The following is an 18,637-nucleotide window of genomic DNA, read 5'->3' on the forward strand; positions in this document are numbered from 1 at the left end:
CAGAAATAGATGAGAAAGTGAAGAAAATCTTGGGAATTGTTGAGAGTGGGGATATTGAGGAAGATGAATCCAAAAGACTAGTGGTTGCCGAGTTGGTGAAGGAATTCTACAAAGAGTATGATTCTTTGTATCGCCAATACGATGATTTAACTGGTGAGATCAGGAAAAAAGTTCATGGTAAAGGAGAGAACGACAGCTCTTCTTCTTCGAGCTCTGACTCGGATTCAGATATGAAGAGTAAGAGAAACGGGCGGGCTGAGAATGACATTGAGTTGGTTAAGAAACAGATCGAAGATGCAAATCTTGAAATTGCTCATCTGAAAAGGAAGTTAGCAACTACCGATGAAGAAAAAGAAGCCGTAGAATCAGAGCACCAAGATATTTTGAACAAGTTAAAGGAATCAGAAGAGATCTGTGGGAATTTGAGACTTGAAGCTGAGAAGTTGGCGAGTGAAAACAAAGAACTAAATCAGAAACTGGAAGTTGCTGATGAGACGGAATCTGATCTGAATCAGAAGCTAGAAGATGTTAAGAAAGAGAGAGAGGGAATGGAAGCAGAGCTTGAGAAGAAGTCTCACGAAGTTTCTGAGTATGTGAATCAAATCAGAAATCTAAAAGATGAGATGGAAAACAAGGCCAAAGATCACGAGAATACACTAGAAGAAAATAACCGTCTAGAAGCGCAAAAGAACGAAACCGAAGCAGAACTTGAGAGAGAGAAGCAAGAGAAGCCAGCGTTACTGAATCAGATTAACGATGTGCAGAAAGCGTTGTTAGAGCAAGAAGCTGCGTACAATACGCTGAGCCAAGAACATAAACAGATCAACGGTTTGTTCGAGGAACGAGAGGCAACAATCAAGAAGCTAACAGATGACTACAACCAAGCCCGAGAGATGTTGGAAGAGTACATGTCAAAGATGGAAGAGACAGAGAGGAGAATGCAAGAAACCAGTAAAGATGTTGCATCGAGGGAATCTGCGATTGTTGATCTCGAAGATACGGTAGAGAGTCTACGTAATGACGTAGAGATGAAAGGAGACGAGTTAGAGAGCTTGATGGAGAAGATGAGTAACATCGAGGTTAAACTCCATTTGTCTAACCAGAAACTGAGAGTAACTGAACAAGTGTTAACTGAGAAAGAAGGAGAGTTGAAGAGAATAGAAGCTAAGCATTTAGAGGAACAAGCATTGCTCGAGGAGAAGATCGCAATGACACATGAAACATATCGAGGTATGATCAAAGAGATATCAGAGAGAGTGGATTCAACAATACTAAACCGGTTCCAATCCCTGTCTGAAAAACTTGAGGAGAAGCACAAAAGCTATGAGGAAACCGTGGTTAATGCGACGAAGATGCTTTTGACGGCGAAGAAGTGTGTGGTAGAGATGAAAGAGAAGAAAGAAGAGATGAAGAAGGAGAAGGAAGAGGTGGAGAAGAAGCTTGAAGGTCAAGTAAGAGAAGAGGAAAGAGAGAAGGAGAAGTTGAAGGAGACATTGTTGGGATTAGGAGAAGAGAAGAGAGAAGCGATAAGACAGTTATGCGTATGGATTGAACACCATAGAGACCGTTGTGAGTATCTTGAGGAAGTTTTGTCCAAAATGGTTGCGGCAAGAGGACAAAGACGGCCACAACGAGCTTAAAGTGAGTTGTTGTTCTCTTCTCAAAACTGTAAGTTAGAGCTTAGCTGTGTTTATTTTACTCTTTTTTGTTTTGCTGATTTGTGTTTGTTTTTCTATAATTTGTTTGTGTTTTCTAAGTCGAAATTGTTTTGCTGGAGTGACGTGTGAAGATTGTTTTGTAGTTGTAAGACCATAAAGATGGATTTGGATGGGTGGTGAGGTTTGTATAGAGACTCATTTGTCGTAATGTTTCTCTTATTTTAAAAAAAAGAAAGGAAAAAACAACAGTTGAGTAGGATTTTTGTTTTATGGGATTTTAGAAAAAAAAATTGGACATAATAAACACCATTATGCACCGAAAAGTAAAGGTGTATATTTTTACAAATAAATTACCCAAAAATCTTACTAATTTTTTCTATTTTTTCTTTTTATGGAAAACAAAAACAACATTAGCTATACAATAGTTTAAACTTCACATCCCACCAAAAAAAAAAAAAAAATAGTTTAAACTTCACTTGCAATGTCAACGTCCTCATGGTCTTGTTTTCGATATCTTTCTCCATCAAAGCTAAGCATTTATGGACATCCATGTAAAGTGAAGGTGCTTGAGATTTTCAGAGTATGAAGGAACTTGTGAAGAGCTGAAACAATTGAAGCATTTCTTGGGAAAACTCTCGAGACTGAGAAAATTGGTCTTTCAACGAGGGAATAACAACAACTACTTGCGAGTCACCAATGATCTAAAGAAGATTCGTCGAGTTTTCGCCAAGGTGTCACATGCACTTCTTCAAATTAATATTGGGAAAAAAATCACTATTTATAGATACGCGAACGACGGTTCCATCGAGATAAGTGTTTTATACCTGATTCGGAAACATTTTGTAGTACTTGTAGAAATGTTGTGGAAAGAAGTTCTACATTAGAGGATCTAGGAAACATTTGTAAACCCGAACAGGCAACAGTTAAAGAGCTGAGTAGAAGAAATTAAATAAACGCTTGAGTTAAGAAATATGTCATGTCTTATAATTAACAAAACATAACATGTTTTAAAATTTAGTAACAAGCACATTTTATGTTTTATCGGTTCCACCCGCGCGTCAATATGAATGCACCCGCCCGTCAATATGGTAAATTTGAGAGAGTGGTTCTGAAATTTAACTAAATGAAAAGAAAAAAACAAAACAAGAAAAAGGTAGTGTATCATCAAAAGATATTGAATGGTAAGTAAAATAGTAAGAATATCAAATTCTAACTAAAGTTTCATATTTTAAAAATCTTTGAAGTAGAAAAAGCAATATTGTAAACCTAGAATAACACGTTCCATGTATAATTAATTTACTGAAATATATAGACGTGGTTAGCTTGATCTTCCCATGTTTCATATTTATTTATTTCTAATTATGGGGGGTTGATGTATGCATTTGATTTGCATGGTTTGGATACAAAACAAACGCGTTTCTACATAAGATATAGTATTAGTCGTAATTATGATATTAATTAATTGACACGATTAAGACTAGCCCTAGGCCTAATTAAGATTGTTGATTAAGTCTTGTACGTATCCTTCTCCTTGCAGAGTACAGAAACGTTACTGAAACTAAGGGACGAGTGAGGACCACGAGGCTGAATATATTTATGTATGTGTACATCATAAAATTCGGGGTCTGGAAAGGACGAAAGGTTGTTATATTTATTGCGACATGGTAGACAGTGGATCGTTCGCAATCGCAATCCTAAAACTGACTCTTGTATTTTAGCAGCTAGCTACCGATACGATCGACAGCTCCACTTCCTCGACTTGTGAAAATTAAAGAAAAAAATAAACTATTTTGCTATATAGGTAAAAATAAACTATTATGCTATATAGGTACTTTATAAGTTTTGTTTTCTATTAAAAACAACTAAATAAATATTCCATGACACTTTATTAAATTAAATGTTCTTGTATCAAATCGTTAAGGCTTGCGTGATGGGGTAAGAATAAGAATAGTCAACAAGTTAAAACCTAACTCATTTACGTTCCATGATAACGTTTATATACATATATATATAATTTATTTTTGACGTATGCGCATGTATATATGATGGCTTTTATTTTGAAAACAATGATCCTAAATACATTATATATTCTTCATAATTATTTAGATATCAACCTATCATGGTGTTATACGAGGATTTCAAATTGTTATTTAAACTCGTCTTCTAAATCCAACGTAACTAACGCATAACACTATTACGTAAGAAAGGGCAGTTTAGTGTTTACCATAAAGCAATCGGTAATTGGACGAGCTAGTCATGCTCCGCTCCAGACACGAGAACCTAATCACGCATCTATGATCTATCCTGATAGTGATATATATTTTAGAATGAGAAGTAATGTGTTAAACTTACTCTACATGTGGCTTCTGTTAATAAAAATCGACAAGTGATTTACCCAGACAAAACAAAAATTGAAACAGAGATATATACCGTAGAAAATTGTCATATATTATAGTTGGTTTTGAACATAGCCACATAGATATAAAATATTTAGATCTGGTTTTTTAGTATTCTATCTGGTTTTTACAATGGAGAAAAAGAGATAGTGTATTAATTGCAATATTTGATAAATGAAGAGACCGTGATACTCATTACGATGAAGTTTCACACACACACACAAAAAAAAAAAAAATTGGCTACGCGTTTTATTCTTCACCGAACACTCCTACCTCAATACGTATAACCATCATATCCTATATATAATCACTACCGAAAGAAAGAAAGAAAGGTTCATAGAAAGAAAGAATAAGATTGAGGTCAAACGAAGAACCTTAGAGTCACCAAATCGAAGATGGCAACAAAGACGGAGGGTGAGAAGAAGAAGATAAAGAAAGATGATATGATTATTAAAGGACATATCAAAATCGCTAAGGGTTTAAGACAAGCTAAGACGACGACAAGAGATGATCAATCTCCTAAGATCTCCGCATCATCATCACCGTCATCATCATCATCATCATCATATATGATGATGAAAATTAAGATGGGAAATTGTGAGTTATCAGGCTTTGATCATTGCTATTTTCTTTTACATGAAGTAAGGTTATAACTAGTAGCTCCAAATTATTATGTCCATGACCTTTTAAAAAATATGGAAAATGGAATTTTCTATTTATATCATTTTGTTTTTCTTTCATGAACGCTCTTTTTATGAATTAATGCATCACTAGTTTTCTCTCATGTTGATGAGAACATATTTTTATTTTTTTACAGACAAAAACTCGATACAAAGATCAGAAAACAACACTAAAAAGATGGAAATTAATCACCTCAAGAACAAGATGGTGATGAATCCGAAACAAAACACGGAAGAGAGTACGGATGTTGATAATAAGATGATGAAGAATAAGAAGGTGTGGGACTGCGAAAGCACACTCTACGACTCATTCGAGCTCAACTCGTTCAATCGCCAACTCGATTCAGCCATCTCCTCCTCAGCTAGATCCATGTCCATGCCACACCTCTCTCATACTCCTCCTCCCCCACCTTCAGAAACGACGACGTGGTCTTTGACCAAGAAACAACAATCACCGAACAAGATCTCACGTTCACTGGGGAAACTCATCAAGTCAATGTTCAGACAGAAAGAAGAGTCAAACGCAACGTTCAAGGCAGGTCACGACCGCGGCGTAGATATGGACAAATATTTCGTAGTTTTCGACAAGACGGGCTCGCTCACGACAATTCCCGAGTCTGGAGAGTCAACAGAGATGGTTGGCTCAGACATCAACTCGCTTGTTAGGAAAACAACGTCCGAGCGATTCCCGCGGAGTCGGCTCGTCGGTGTATCATATTATTGATTATATACTTTCATTAAATTTTATACTAAGTATAATATATAGGAGACATTAATATTAAGGTAGAGCCTATTATTGCTTCCAAAAAAAAAACTTCTACTATGGTACTGATTTTTTTTCCCTACGTTGTATGTAAATGTATATCCGTTTATTAATTAACACAATTAGGTGAAAAGTATGAAATCTTTCCAAGAGGTTAGTTATATCTTAAGACTTTCTGATCAGAAAAGTAATTCCCAAGGGTAAAATCTTTGTCAATTTATTTTACCGTACCCTTTTTTGAGAATAACCTTTTGAACATTTTGTCAATTTCATTTATGAAATAACACTGTCAATTTGATTCTGTATACTTCTTAAAAAACTTTTTACTATGATTAACATTTTCTCACTTCATTTACTTTTAGGAGTATCATTTCTAGTTAATTTTCAATCATATAACTCAGATTTGATTTACATCAAAAGGTTATATATTAGTAGATCTTAAGTAGTCTCTACAGTACTACTAAGAGTAGATACAAAACAAGAGGACTACGTTTTAGAGCTTCCTAGCTACATGCTAATGTCTAAGAGACGCAACTGATGTGTGATTGCTTCAATAGCAATAAGAAGGATCACGAGGTTGCTCGGTGCTTCCACTAATTTCATGCAATTTCTCTTCCTCTTGTTGCTCCACTGAACATCGAAGATGACACTACTACACAAGTTGCAACTAGAAGAGTTAGATGCATCAGAAACGTCCTCCTTTGTCTCAGCTTCTTGTCCAGAATTGTCGATTTCGTCACAAGCTTGTTTCTTTCCTTCTCTGCTCTTGTTCAAGTTCTTCTTCCGTTCCTTGGGTTTTCTTATTATCAGTTGGCTGCGTTTTCTCTTGGGATATCCCTGTTCCCATGCTGAATTAAGACAATCAAACTGCTCTTTCGAAACTGCAGCTGCGGTTGCTTCTGTCTCATCTCTGCTCCTTGTCTTGTTTTTTATCCCCGTACAACAGACTAGTTCAGATTTTGACAGAGTTTCAGCGTTGTTGTACACCAACCCTTCTTCTCTCTCTAATGCATCCACATTAGTTAAGCTTGATGGTTTGCGTCCACACAACTTGTTGTTGACAAGATTAGAAGTTCCTACAACCACTCCAACAGATGTAGATTCCAACTGCTCCTTGTTCTTGACTCTGATCCTCCGGACATACTTCTTCTCAAACAATCTGTCTATCCGAAAACCATCAGAAGAATCTCTGTATGATTTAACTTCTTCAACAACCTTCACTGGTGCTGCTTCGCCCTTTTGTTGCATCAACTCTCGGTTTCTCTGCAGCTCGCCAGATTCGCTCTGCTTACCTGCAAATTCCATCAGCTCAAATGTCTTTACTGTAGTAGACCAAAACATATTACAATTGCATATCATCTATATGATAAACCACAAATAAAACTCTGTTTGCTATCTTACATGTATCTTGCTCAACTGTAGCAGCAGGCATAATATACTCCTCTGCTGCGTTGGCCAGAACCACTAAATCTTCAAAAGACAGCTGCTGAAGAGTACCAGACAAGTTGTTCCTACGAAACCTTGTGCAACCACCACCAAGACGACTAGACTCGTTGGCTCTTTTATTATTCCTCTTATAAATTTTGTACAACTCAAGACCTCTGTTCAATCTAGCTTCTTTAAGAGCCTTGGCTGCTCTGTGACTTACGCTAAGAGTTGCTCTTGGTTGCATCATCAGCTCTCGCTTTCCCTTAGAGACAGCTTGTTCATCTGCCAAAAATGGAATCAAGCTTCATATATAAAAATTGCAATTTTAAGTAAAACCCAAAATAAATAAATAAAAATGGTATTTTTTTTTACATGTGTCTTCCTTAATTCCCGCCGGCAAAGACTCATCTTCCTCCAACGCTTTATTGGCCAGAATCATCAAATTCGAGGCGAAAGACACTATCTTCCTGCTCCTGCATTCACTAATTCAACTACTCAAACACATAAAAAATTTCTGAAATTGAGGCAAAAAAAAAAAAACCTAAAACCCTCGCAAGACAAAATTTACCTTTGATCCGCCGAGTTCATCGCTGGTTTCGGCAGTGAAGCGCGAGGGTCACTGCTCCTTTCTTTCACTTGTTTCTCGATTCTCACTTTTACTCTTTCCTTCATCGGCAAAATCTCTCTCCCAGTTGCTGCAGCAGAAACTACTAACAAAAAATTCCGAAGAAGAAAATGCCAAAAGCAAAAGGGTTTAGTGTTTTTTTTTTAGGGTTTAAGCAAATTGGGTGGATAAAAAGGAATTCAAAGCCATCTAGATATAATTCTAAGAAAGTAACAGTACCAGACGAATTGAGAGCGATCGGAGTCGTGGCGGTGGGAAGATGAGACTGAGAGTGGAGGTTTCACAGCACACCGCCGTCTTCTCTCGCTCGGAGACGATGTAAAAAGTGAAAAAAACTCACCAAAAGATAAAAATGTAAAAAAAATAATTAAAAACAAAAAAAGAGCCCAATTAATTGCAAAAAGGCCCAATATATCTTGGCCCAGTTTCTGCTTCCCTCTGAAACCTCTGGAGATTCTCCGAGTCAGTCAGTGAGCACGAGAGAGAAAATATGGCGAAATCAATGGCGACGCTAGATCCCGGCACCACTTGTTCCTCCTGGAATTACTCCGGCCACCGATTAGCCGCCGGTTCCCTCGACGGAAGCCTCTCCGTTTACGACTCTTCTACTCCTTCTGCTTCGTCTTCTTCGACTTTCACCTGCTCTTCCAAAGTTAGGGTTAGTGAATCCAGTATCGTAAAAATCGTCTGGCTACCTTCTGAATACGGCGATGCAGTAGCCTGCATTTGCGAAGACGGAAGCTTATCGATTTGGGAGGAGGTTTCTGAAGGTAACTCTGTGCTCTTTGTTCGTTGCTTAGTGTCCAATGGATTGTTGTTTTGGAAATGTTAAGAATCCAATTCTCTTATAGAGATTTTACTATGGTTTTTGTTAGACACACATGCTCTTGAGTGGAAACTGTGTAAGAGTATGAAGAGCAAGTCTAGCCTAGTGCTTGATGTTCAATTCGGAGTTTCCACAAAGAGTCTAAAGATGGTGAGAGAGATATTGATGCTTTATTTTTTATGCTTAACAAGCTCTTACTTAGGCTACCATTATGAATGGTTTCGTTGATTATGTTTGTAGGTTGCAGCATATTCTGATGGGTACCTTAGGGTTTTTGAGCTGTTGAATCCATTGGAATTAAAGAACTGGCAACTTCAGGTGGCTTGTCTTTCTATTTGACACACTATACATCTGCTTTTTGTTGCTTCTTAAGTTGTTGTTGTTGTTGTTGTTTCTATCGATCTTGTCTAATTTCTCACCGTTCTGTGCAGGCCGAGTTTCAGAATGTTATTGATTCTCTATCGACGCTCGGTAAACCTTCAAGCTTATCTGCATCTGTTTCATGGAATCCGATGAAGGGTGAAGAGCAAGAACCAAGCTTTGTTTTAGCCTTCAACTCTGATTCTCCACATCTTAACTCTTCCAAGGTATATTTGAATTTAAGACCTTTTTTTCACACTCTTGTGAGCTGGAATCCAAGGTATATGATGTGTGTTGCCTAAAATCATTGATAGACTTGTTGTTGCAGATATGGGAGTTTGACGAAGCTCATAACAGATGGTTGGCAGTAGCAGAATTAGCCTTACCAGAAGACAAAGGTGATCCAGTTTATGCTTTGTCATGGGCCCCAAATATTGGCAGGTAATTCAAACAACAATTCTTGGTCCTTATTCAAAATACTCTGTCTGTCTTGAGAAGCTCAAACTAATCCTCTTTTTGGTTTTTTTTATACAGACCATACGAGGTTTTTGCTGTGGCAACTCATAAAGGGATAGGAATATGGCATGTTGGTCTAGCTCCTGATCTTGAAGGAAGGCTTCCAGTAAAGAAGGTCTCCTCGCTTTCTGGCCATCAAGGCGAGGTATCAAATTCCACTACTTCTTACCTTTCATCTAAACTATAGGAGTTGCTGGGAACTAAACTATAGGGTCTGAGGAGCTTTCGTTGTTGATCTTTGATCCTACTTTTGATTTCCTTTTGATTGGCAATTTGGCATAAAACATAACTAAATTACACTAGTTTTGGTTTCTCCTGGTCAGGTTTGGCAGATGGAGTGGGACATGAGTGGCATGACTTTAGCTAGCACTGGAAGTGATGGTATGGTCAAATTGTGGCAGTCAAACTTAAACGGCGAGTGGCACGAGCAGGCAACGCTTGAACCAGTTCCCTCCTAAGTTCCACATCGTTGCTATTTCCAATGTCCAAAAACATGTTCGTTCCATTTTAAGGACATTATTTATTAGTATTGCTCAGTTTTTTCTCGACTCTAAATAGTCTATATATAAGTTGATCTGATTTTGGACGTGGAAACAGCACACTATATATTGTAAGCCCCATTCTCTTGAGTAGTTAAAACCAAAAATATAACAGTTAACCCAAAAGATGACAGTGATAAAGAGTTCATTCTTCAGTTCAAAGAGTAATCATTCATCAAATCCAGATGATCAATATCAGTCACACATGTGGATGCTTAGAACTCTTTTTAGACAAATAATTATTATTTTTTTCGGTCACCTTTAGACATAATTTTTAATATGTAGAATAAAGATGAGGTCTTAGACAAAATTGTTATTTTGGTTTGGTACACAGTGAATCGGGAAATCAACAAAGTTCTAATAAAGTTTGGAATTAAGACCAAAATAATAAAAAGCCGCATAAGTTTTGGTACGAAATATTACAAACCAAAAGAGCTCCTTGAGCTGTTTAGCAAAAAAAAAAAGAGCTCCTTGAGCTGAGACCGAGAGAGTTATTTAATATTGATATATATACTAAGTCACTCTAGTTTCTTTAGTTTCCAACACCAACAGGTCCAACACAGTCGCTGTCCAGTTTGATCTTCTTACTTGGTGGTTCAGCTTCCTCCTCTTCCTCTTCTCCTTCTTCTTCTTCGGACTCTGTGTTTCCTCCAGAAGACTCTGCTGCGTCATTGCTTGGTTCATCAACGGCTTGAGACTCTTCCTCTTTCTTCTTCAGATTCTCAATCACCTCCATCAGTTCTCTGTTCACCTGTTTTATCAAGAATTTATTTATATGTTATAGCCAAAGTTATTACATTGGGAATTCCAACAAAATTGGTAACAATTAAGAATGTATAAGAAGATGAGATGAAATTGTTTTAACCTGTGGGTTCTGGAGAAACTCAGAGAGGTCAGTAGTGCAACAATGGCAGGTCATGACATTCTTCTTTGCACGTAGGGTGCGCCCACCCCTGCTTCTCTCCCGCACTTGAGCTACCCCAGCAAATTTAGCTTCTAAGCATCCCTTGCAGAAGTTGTGAGCACAAGGCGTTGTCACTGGGAGACTCATCACTTTCTGACAGATTTGGCAGTTGAACTCTGTGTCAAACCAGAAATAAAACACAATTAACAGTTATGGATTGTGCTCTAGATTACAAATTTACAATAACACAAGTGACAGTCGATGTTATACCTTTGCGAAGTTTGTCCATGATAGAGTTCTTTCCTCTTTTCCTAACGATCTTCCTATACTCAGGATCCAGAGCAGCAACACACTTCTTTCTACTAGCAGGTGGAGACTTCATCCATTTCCAACGACCATCAGCTTCCTAATCAATAAAAAATGTATACGCAGGCACAAGACGAAAAGGTTACAAATAATGAACCAAACCAAAGAAGAATATATGGTATCTGCTCCAGCAAAAAAAAAAAAGCTTTACAAACATCGAAATCCCATGATGGCTTCTCCTTTCTCACAAACAGGTCAGTAGCTTTCTTGAGCTCAGGAATAACAGGCAATGGCCTTGGACGATCACCAAGCACATCACTGCAGTATAGTTCAAAAACCTCATGAGGTATTAAGTATAGCAAATACAGAAATAAAGCACTTCCCGAAAGAAAATATATATCAAACCTGGCCCATGGAGCTGCCTCATTGTCACATCTGACAAACAGGTAACGGCAGACCTTAAAAGAACCCTATGGAAAACAGATGAGTAGGTCAGGAAAAAAACAACCCACCTCAAAACGTATAGGTGAACAATTAAGAGAGTTATCTATATATATGTGAACCTGTATTCCAACTTTTCGCCAGCACTTCTCAATCCTATAAACCCCATCATATCTCACTCCTTTCTCAGGGGCATATGCTGAACGCTTCTCCTTGTGAGACCTGAAAATTGAAGAGTCAGGATAACATTCTGCTCATAGTATATCAGGACAACGTACATCCAGCTTAGCTGAGCTGAGCGCAGCCCTATGACGACAAACAATCTATTCTTGTTCAATAAAGAAAGCAAAATTTGACAAAGGAGCATCCCAAATTCACCTATAGTTAAAGAAAGACTGCATAAAAGTGAGAAAGATAACCTGACAACTCGGACAGGATAGCCCATTTTGCAACTAATTCGTAGAGCTTCATTCATTTTCGCAAACGTCTGGTCGAAAGACTGTATGTTGCTAGTTCTTTTGTTTCCAGTGAGATCCCTTCCACCACTGCAACACACATCCAAATACATTAAGACAAATATTTCTACAAGAATAGCCATAGTCCAAGCACCAAAGGACAGGAGATATGTAAAGCTAACCTTCCAGTGTAGAGGAACCACTCACCGTGATCCTCATCATCTAGATACCCTCCAGAGAGAGCAACTGACTGAGCTCCAAAACCAGATTGCCCAGCGATTCCAGCAACATGCGGGAAATGCGCTCCCCACTGCCTACAGTCTTGTCTATCATCCCACGACTCACCAAACAAGACACCTTGCTTTCTAGTGGGATCATAATCCGATGTTATCGGACCAAAATGATCACCTGGAATCGTGACATATATCTTACCACTACAAGCATTAGCTTTCCCAGTCTTTTTAGCCCGCGAGGTAGTAAACGCCTTGTCAGGCCTGTCCTGGTTCCGGATGAAATGTTGAACCTTGGCAGCAGTTACCTCAACAGCAGAACTTGAAGCCTTTGCTAAACGAATAGCAGAGACTAGAGCTAAGTTGATGCGTGGATTCTGGGCCACGTGTTTGGGAATCTTGCCTCGGCATGTCGTACAAGTTAGATTCCCTTTACCTACCCATTTCTCAAAACATTTCAAGCAGAAGTTGTGACCACACGGTGTCTACAACCACAAAGTAGACAATAACAAGTCACATTAGTCTCCAAACTCTACTAATCACGCAGCTTAAACAAGACTCAAACACAATCAAGCATACAGATTCAATACTAATCTCAAGATCTAACAAGTTGTTAACAAAATCGATGAGAACGAACGAAACTAACCGTGACAGGTCTTTCAGGCTATTTAATGCAAATAGAGCAACAGATATCGTCATCATCGCTCTTCTTCTTCTTCTTATTCTTGTCGTCTTCTTCATCGTCACCACCACCAGAACCACCACTCATGAGTTTTTGCCTTTTTTTAGCTTTCTGAGCGTCAGTGAGTGTCACATCAGCCTCGATCGCACGGGCCGCTGCTACGAGAACCGAACCACCGGGGGTTCCGGAAACCGGAACGGCGGAATCGACGATATCGCCGGAGCAATCGGGACACTGCCACTCTCCTCCGGTGGAAGAAACGAGCGATTCGGGGAGGAGACACGCCACGTGCCATGGAGTGACGCACGTGCTGCAAGTGAGCGACTCTTCAGCAGGAGGAGTGGCCTTGCACCGCATACACACACCGTCTCCGTCGCAAGGAACCTGAATCTCATTCGCCATTGTTGAAACGAGTGTGACAAAAGAGTAATAGAGAGAGAGAGAGAGAGAGAGAGTGATTTAGGGTTATCGAGATGAGTGAGATTTGGGGGAAATTATAAAAGGAGAGAGAGCGGCGGGTTCTCAAAATATTTGGGGGAAATTGAAAAGTCGCGAGCGTCTTTTTCCATTAAAAAAAAAATCTCACAGTTTTGATAAGATCGTCTGAGTAATATATTTACGTAAAAACGACGCACATGTAATTTTCGAAGATCTAAAAACGGCACGAAGTTATCTTCTCTATCTTTTTTTCTCCTCTTCCTCTCTCATCCACAAAACCTTTGCCTTCTCTCTCACTGTGGAGAGTAAATAAAACGAGAGATGATTCTGATAAACTCTAACTCTCCGGCGCTATTCTCAGCCGTTAGATTTGCGGGTTCATCTCCGTTTAACACTAAGCGTATTCACCAGTCTTCTCTCTCAGTCTCTAGAAACAGAAGCTTCTTCTTACACTTCACAGAGACAAAGGAGAAGAAAACAAGAAGAGAAGATGGGAGAGTATCAATCGTGTGCGACGCAGGAGGGATGTTTCCGGTGGATCCATGGGCTCCGACCATTGATTCACAGAGCATAGCATCACAGCTCTTCGCTGTGTCTCTGTTTCCATACATTGGCTTTCTCTACTTCCTCACTAAATCCAAATCTGCTCCAAAACTCACACTTTTCGGTTTCTACTTCTTGCTTGCCTTCGTTGGAGCTACTAGTAAGTACTCTGTTTCTCAGCGTTTGCGTCCAAATCGTGAAACGCGTGCTCTGTTAATAGCGTTTCGCGTTTCTTAGTAGTGATCTTAACCTATTCCTCTGTTCTTGTGTTTCTTTCTTGGATGGCTTTGATCGATTGAATTTGGAATGCAGTTCCTGCTGGAATTTATGGTAAATTTGTTTAACATCATAAACCTTCTCTCTTGGATTTTAATGGTTTTTGTATGTATATGAGTGAGGAGGTTCTGATGTTACTTTTGAATGAAATGAAGCAAAGGTGCATTATGGAACATCGTTGTCGAATGTTGATTGGTTGCATGGAGGAGCTGAATCACTTCTGGCTCTTACCAATTTGTTCATCGTGTTGGGTCTTAGACAAGCTCTGAGAAAGTCTGATGATGATGATGGTGATGGTGATGAAGAAGCACCAACTACTCAAGAACAAGAGAAATCTTCTGTGTAGTCAAAAAGAAACGTAGATTTTTTTTGTAATTATGGGTTTCACTTTCACTTGTTTATGAGTTAGAATATAAATTATACAACTCTCAAACGCGCATCTAATTCCCATTTTGAACGCGTGAGTTGAACGCTATCTAGATAAGTAGATGCGTTTGGTTCTTATTTGATTTTCTTTTTTACCTAATATGCTAAAGTAACATTTTGTGAAGGTATAAATCCGATTGAGAATGGCATTGAGTAGTTACTATTGGAACCTTGTTCAAAGGTTGATGTAGGAAAAAGTTGAGGAATCCAATACATGCAACTTTGATTAGGTAAATGCATATTGTAGGTTCTTTTGCAAGAACCAGCGTTTAACACAGTCAATCTTTTTTAAAAAAAAAATTGTGCCACTATCACTAGGGATGGGAAAAAAAAACCTTCAAAACTTTGTAGAAAGAGCGGTTTGAGAACGTTTTCGGCAAAACTAAGATAGGAGATGCTGCTGGTCATTGAGATGAAACGCGGGCGGTGTACTAAAAGGTGTTGAGATGTCGAGACGAATAGGATCGCTTTGGCGGAGGCGTTCCAAAGACTTTATATGTTTTGCTTAATTAACGTCTCATACCATATGTGGAATTCACAATATATATTGCTCCAAACTTGGAAATTAACCAATTCATTCGACAACATTAAAAACTATGATACAAAATGAACTTTGAACATATCCTTGATCGAAGATAACAAATTACAAAAAAAAAAAAAAATGAAATGATTTAATAAGCATTTGCCATACTATAAGTTTAAACTTTAAAGTTTCAACCATTTATTTTCTTTCCAGAGTGGAAACTAAATCATCACGACTTTGAACTACATTTTTTACCACAAAACAAATTTAGATACAGAAAAAAAAAATCATTTTCAAAGCGAATTTTTGTTTCAACACAATACTCATCTATACTGATAGTAACATTTATTTTCTATCAAAAAGAAAAGAAAATTATATATAGTCAAACACACAAAAAGTGAAGATCTTAAAATCTCATCCACTTGAAATGAATCTAATTCATAGTTTGATGTTACAAAAGTTTGATGCATACGTACATACAACATACAAATTCATCTATAAATATTGTACCTAGGCAATACATTTTTGATAGGATATAAAAGAAGAAGAAAATCAAAAGACACATTGCAGGTAAATGATGTCGTTTAAAAGAGTAGAGAAGAAATCAACCGAAATGGGCCGCCAGATGACCCACGAGAAGTCGGACTCTGATTCGGACAAAGAAGGAACCCCCATGATGGTTGGAGGTTACACTGAGATGGTTAGCCGCAGCGACGACTCTGACTGGGACGAACCGGTCGATTCTGGCAAACGCTGTCCTGACCCTATTGCCAAGGAAACTGCTCCTATCAATCGCTACAGCCGCAAATATTACCCTAATCACTAAGCATGCAAGAGGTTCGAATTCTATAATATCAAGAATAAGAAATACTTGAAAATCATGTTACTTATTGTATGAATAATAGTAATACCTTTGATTATATCTCTTGTGGTTTATGTGACTTATGTTTTTCAGATGGGCTCGGCTACGTAATTGGGAAAAATATAAATAAAGACATGCTCAGTCAAAGGCTCGTATAGAAATTATGTATTGTGTGTCTGAATGTAGCAAATAAAAAGAATCCAAGGATGGATGCCTCATGATCGTATCAATGATGATAATCTCATTGGTATCATGCGGTTTTTATACAAAGTAACTCTGGAAGGACAATGTTACTTACTTCTATATTATTATGAACAAGTAGATATGCCAAATTAAAATCTAGAATAAAGCTTTACAACACGGAGGACAATAGTAACAGTCCCCTGTTCTAGATCGCATTGAGATCAATATGAATCAAAGAATCTGAATCTTGGACACCTATAACTGGGAACCAATTCTGAAATAGACATCCTATTAGGTAAAAAGAAAATACCATTAGAATTGATTCAATTTTAGCTAACTTTAAACTAAAGAACAGGTTCAAGATAACGACAGACAATAGCAAATGGAGGCTATTTGATTTCAGCAACTCTTACGAAAATCTCAGTAGTATATATAGACATCTAAAGCTCATACCCATATCAACACACACAATACAAAATACAAACCATAAAACTCACATCTTCTTTACCAAATGCAGTACTACGAAAACCGTGAGAAAGACTACTACGAGGGGGCTCAAGGACAACGCAATGGTTATGGTCATAGCCAGAGCCACGAGGGATATGGCCAGAAACCAACTCGCCCAGTGTATGGGCTTAGCCCGACTATGAACCACCGTAGCCACGGTGGGTTTCTTGATGGGCTCTTCAAGGGTCAAACTGGCCAAAAGAGTCAGAGTGGCCTCGGCACGTTTCTAGGTCAACACAAGACCCACGAGACGAACAAGGGTCATGGACATGGGAAGCTCTTAGGGCAGCACCAGAAGAAAACTCATGAGACAAACAAAGGTCTTAATGGTCTTGGAATGTTCATTAACAATGGAGAGAAGAAACATAGGAGGCAAAGTGAGCACAAGAAGAAGAACAACAAGGATGGGCATGGCAGTGGCGATGAGAGTGGAAGCAGCAGCGGTAGCGACAGCGACTGAATCTGATATGCTCGCTCTAAAGAAAGTGATGCTTATAAGAGAGACTATACAAAGTACTTAGATAAAATAAAACCACTTAGGTGGTTGTGTCTCTGTGTGTCCTATATAAACCTCGCTACTATGAATCTATTATTATACTTTTGCTACAAAAACCAACAAATTCACCAAAACTAGAGTGGTAAAAGATTAATGGCTACCCGTGACCAACTAAACCTAATTCACTAACAAGAGTGATCCGAATCTCATGATTTGTACCAAAAATTTAAATTAGTATGACCATTTCTCAATCAATTATTTCATCTACATCAGATTCAAAGAAAATAAATTAAGAAAAGGTGGAGAAAATTTTAACAATCTTGGATTAAGTTTTTTTTTGTAAGTTTATTTAAAATACGACACAATCAGATCAACTAGTCTATATATAGCTAGTATTAACTGAAACAGAACTCAGTTTAGGGGATTTCACAATACACACGACACGATCATATAGCACGAATATTATTTAGCTAGTTAATTTCGCTGTTGCTGTTAATATTGTTGGAACCAACAACGTGCTAGTGCTATGTGATATTAAAACTCACAATATATATTTCAACAAAAAAAAAATGGATTTTTTGTTATAGGTAAAATGTTGTCATTTTCGTCTTCTGACACAGATCTTTTAAAAGGTCAAGATTTGGTTTTATTTTTTTTTTAAGATTTAGGTCCTGCCTGATCATCCGGACATGCATGGATTGTGTACCACCAAACTACAATTAAACCACTAACCGTCTAACACCAATATATTGCCAAGTTCAACGGGTTTGGCATTGGCATGGTCCGATTCAATCTTTGCAAAGCTTGTGTGATCAAACTTAATGCTCAGTTTTCGTTTCAAAGCACAAACATTTGGTAAGTTGCAACTTCCACGGTGGTTTGATCCGAAGATTTGTTTGGTCCACCATTCTTATAGAAAATGTTCATGTAAAAGATGGGATATGTATATAAATGAGAAAACAAAGAGTCTTTGATAATCACATGGAAGGAGAGAATAAAAGGGACCACTTTAAAAGCATTGGGCATATGGTCGAGACTGTGACATGTGCTTCTCTTCTCTCAGCTCTTACCTTCCCCACCAATCTTATTTAATTGCTTCTCCCCAAACTTCATTATTTTTTCTTTTTAACTTCACTTCACACCTGTGTTTAAAAATCTCTCTAGAAGCTTTTACCCAATCTTAATAATTTTATTAAAAATAAAACTGTAACATATAAACTGTTCTAAGTACAATCAGAATAGGAAAGTCCTTAATGATCAAAATAGAAATTCAAAAAAAAAAAGGAGCTTTCACAACCTCTTTCAAAAACCACGAGGCTTCAGATTTTACCCTAATTACGTATATTTAACAACTTTCAAACGATTTTAACAACTTGAAAACCCTAAAATTCACGCCTAAAACCCTAATTTTTCTCATCATTTTTTTTTTCCCTAATCCCAAAGTGTTTTGCTCTTCTTGTTGTTGTTTGTTGCAGTTTTGATCAAAAATTCACAGTTTCGTGTATTGGTTTAACTGGCGAGAACTTCCCAAATAAGCTCTGGATCGAACGATGGCATCCTCGCTAGCAAAAACC

At 37.9% G+C, this 18,637-nt stretch overlaps 10 protein-coding genes across 16 annotated transcripts in view; 6 read left to right on the forward strand and 4 right to left on the reverse strand.

The window, feature by feature from the left end:
• The window catches only part of LOC104704065 (probable DNA double-strand break repair Rad50 ATPase), a 5,638-nt gene extending 3,724 nt beyond the window's left edge, over nucleotides 1-1,914 (forward strand). For 2 of the 3 annotated variants that reach the window (XM_010420186.2, XM_010420187.2), the window contains exon 3: nucleotides 4-1,914. In XM_010420186.2, coding sequence (XP_010418488.1) covers nucleotides 4-1,640 — 1,637 coding nt within the window. In that variant the 3' untranslated portion in view covers nucleotides 1,641-1,914. The remainder of the gene's footprint in view (nucleotides 1-3) is intronic. The other variant, XM_019228157.1, reaches the window with a different exon arrangement.
• On the forward strand, nucleotides 4,387-5,658 carry LOC104704066. The gene is made up of 2 exons (XM_010420189.2): nucleotides 4,387-4,651; nucleotides 4,872-5,658. The coding sequence occupies exons 1-2, from the start codon at nucleotides 4,450-4,452 to the stop codon at nucleotides 5,456-5,458; spliced, it is 789 nt and encodes a 262-aa protein (XP_010418491.1). The 5' UTR covers nucleotides 4,387-4,449; the 3' UTR covers nucleotides 5,459-5,658.
• LOC104704067 lies at nucleotides 5,886-7,880 on the reverse strand. 3 transcript variants are annotated; one of them, XM_010420192.2, is made up of 5 exons: nucleotides 7,770-7,880; nucleotides 7,494-7,632; nucleotides 7,298-7,398; nucleotides 6,899-7,207; nucleotides 5,886-6,789 (listed from the first exon to the last, which is right to left on the reverse strand). In XM_010420192.2, the coding sequence occupies exons 2-5, from the start codon at nucleotides 7,595-7,597 to the stop codon at nucleotides 6,005-6,007; spliced, it is 1,299 nt and encodes a 432-aa protein (XP_010418494.1). In that variant the 5' UTR covers nucleotides 7,598-7,632; nucleotides 7,770-7,880; the 3' UTR covers nucleotides 5,886-6,004. The 3 variants fall into 3 exon arrangements, with proteins under 3 accessions (XP_010418494.1, XP_010418495.1, XP_010418496.1); XM_010420193.2 differs by having other exon boundaries at nucleotides 7,494-7,635; XM_010420194.2 differs by lacking the exon at nucleotides 7,770-7,880 and having other exon boundaries at nucleotides 7,298-7,416; nucleotides 7,494-7,571.
• On the forward strand, nucleotides 7,989-9,910 carry LOC109124713 (protein SEH1). Its single transcript, XM_010420195.2, has 7 exons — nucleotides 7,989-8,320; nucleotides 8,426-8,526; nucleotides 8,617-8,694; nucleotides 8,808-8,963; nucleotides 9,065-9,177; nucleotides 9,271-9,397; nucleotides 9,576-9,910. The coding sequence occupies exons 1-7, from the start codon at nucleotides 8,041-8,043 to the stop codon at nucleotides 9,708-9,710; spliced, it is 990 nt and encodes a 329-aa protein (XP_010418497.1). The 5' UTR covers nucleotides 7,989-8,040; the 3' UTR covers nucleotides 9,711-9,910.
• LOC104704071 (E3 ubiquitin-protein ligase ORTHRUS 1-like) lies at nucleotides 10,136-13,249 on the reverse strand. Of its 2 annotated transcripts, none has more exons than XM_019228159.1 (9): nucleotides 12,774-13,249; nucleotides 12,105-12,612; nucleotides 11,862-11,987; nucleotides 11,565-11,664; nucleotides 11,407-11,471; nucleotides 11,217-11,319; nucleotides 10,966-11,101; nucleotides 10,657-10,871; nucleotides 10,136-10,542 (listed from the first exon to the last, which is right to left on the reverse strand). In XM_019228159.1, exons 3-9 carry the CDS (start codon nucleotides 11,915-11,917, stop codon nucleotides 10,324-10,326), a joined length of 894 nt encoding a protein of 297 aa, XP_019083704.1. In that variant the 5' UTR covers nucleotides 11,918-11,987; nucleotides 12,105-12,612; nucleotides 12,774-13,249; the 3' UTR covers nucleotides 10,136-10,323. The 2 variants fall into 2 exon arrangements, with proteins under 2 accessions (XP_019083704.1, XP_019083703.1); XM_019228158.1 differs by having other exon boundaries at nucleotides 12,080-12,612.
• On the reverse strand, nucleotides 12,025-13,211 carry LOC109125519 (E3 ubiquitin-protein ligase ORTHRUS 1-like). Its single transcript, XM_019227222.1, has 3 exons — nucleotides 12,815-13,211; nucleotides 12,707-12,729; nucleotides 12,025-12,612 (listed from the first exon to the last, which is right to left on the reverse strand). The coding sequence occupies exons 1-3, from the start codon at nucleotides 13,209-13,211 to the stop codon at nucleotides 12,025-12,027; spliced, it is 1,008 nt and encodes a 335-aa protein (XP_019082767.1).
• Nucleotides 13,479-14,616, forward strand: LOC104704070. Its single transcript, XM_010420197.2, has 3 exons — nucleotides 13,479-13,950; nucleotides 14,103-14,120; nucleotides 14,222-14,616. The coding sequence occupies exons 1-3, from the start codon at nucleotides 13,569-13,571 to the stop codon at nucleotides 14,410-14,412; spliced, it is 591 nt and encodes a 196-aa protein (XP_010418499.1). The 5' UTR covers nucleotides 13,479-13,568; the 3' UTR covers nucleotides 14,413-14,616.
• Nucleotides 15,530-16,185, forward strand: LOC109125701. The gene is made up of 2 exons (XM_019228160.1): nucleotides 15,530-15,852; nucleotides 15,971-16,185. Exon 1 carries the CDS (start codon nucleotides 15,590-15,592, stop codon nucleotides 15,839-15,841), a length of 252 nt encoding a protein of 83 aa, XP_019083705.1. The 5' UTR covers nucleotides 15,530-15,589; the 3' UTR covers nucleotides 15,842-15,852; nucleotides 15,971-16,185.
• On the forward strand, nucleotides 16,506-17,169 carry LOC104704072 (filaggrin-2-like). Its single transcript, XM_010420198.2, has one exon. The coding sequence runs from the start codon at nucleotides 16,572-16,574 to the stop codon at nucleotides 17,025-17,027; it is 456 nt and encodes a 151-aa protein (XP_010418500.1). The 5' UTR covers nucleotides 16,506-16,571; the 3' UTR covers nucleotides 17,028-17,169.
• Nucleotides 18,197-18,637, reverse strand: part of LOC104704073 (ethylene-responsive transcription factor ERF061) — a 3,000-nt gene continuing 2,559 nt past the window's right edge. The window contains exon 3 of one of the 2 annotated variants that reach the window (XM_019228161.1): nucleotides 18,197-18,621. In XM_019228161.1, coding sequence (XP_019083706.1) covers nucleotides 18,573-18,621 — 49 coding nt within the window. In that variant the 3' untranslated portion in view covers nucleotides 18,197-18,572. The remainder of the gene's footprint in view (nucleotides 18,622-18,637) is intronic. The other variant, XM_010420199.2, reaches the window with a different exon arrangement.

The sequence above is a fragment of the Camelina sativa genome, chromosome 7 (genome assembly GCF_000633955.1).
Source record: "Camelina sativa cultivar DH55 chromosome 7, Cs, whole genome shotgun sequence".
NCBI lineage: Eukaryota > Viridiplantae > Streptophyta > Magnoliopsida > Brassicales > Brassicaceae > Camelina > Camelina sativa.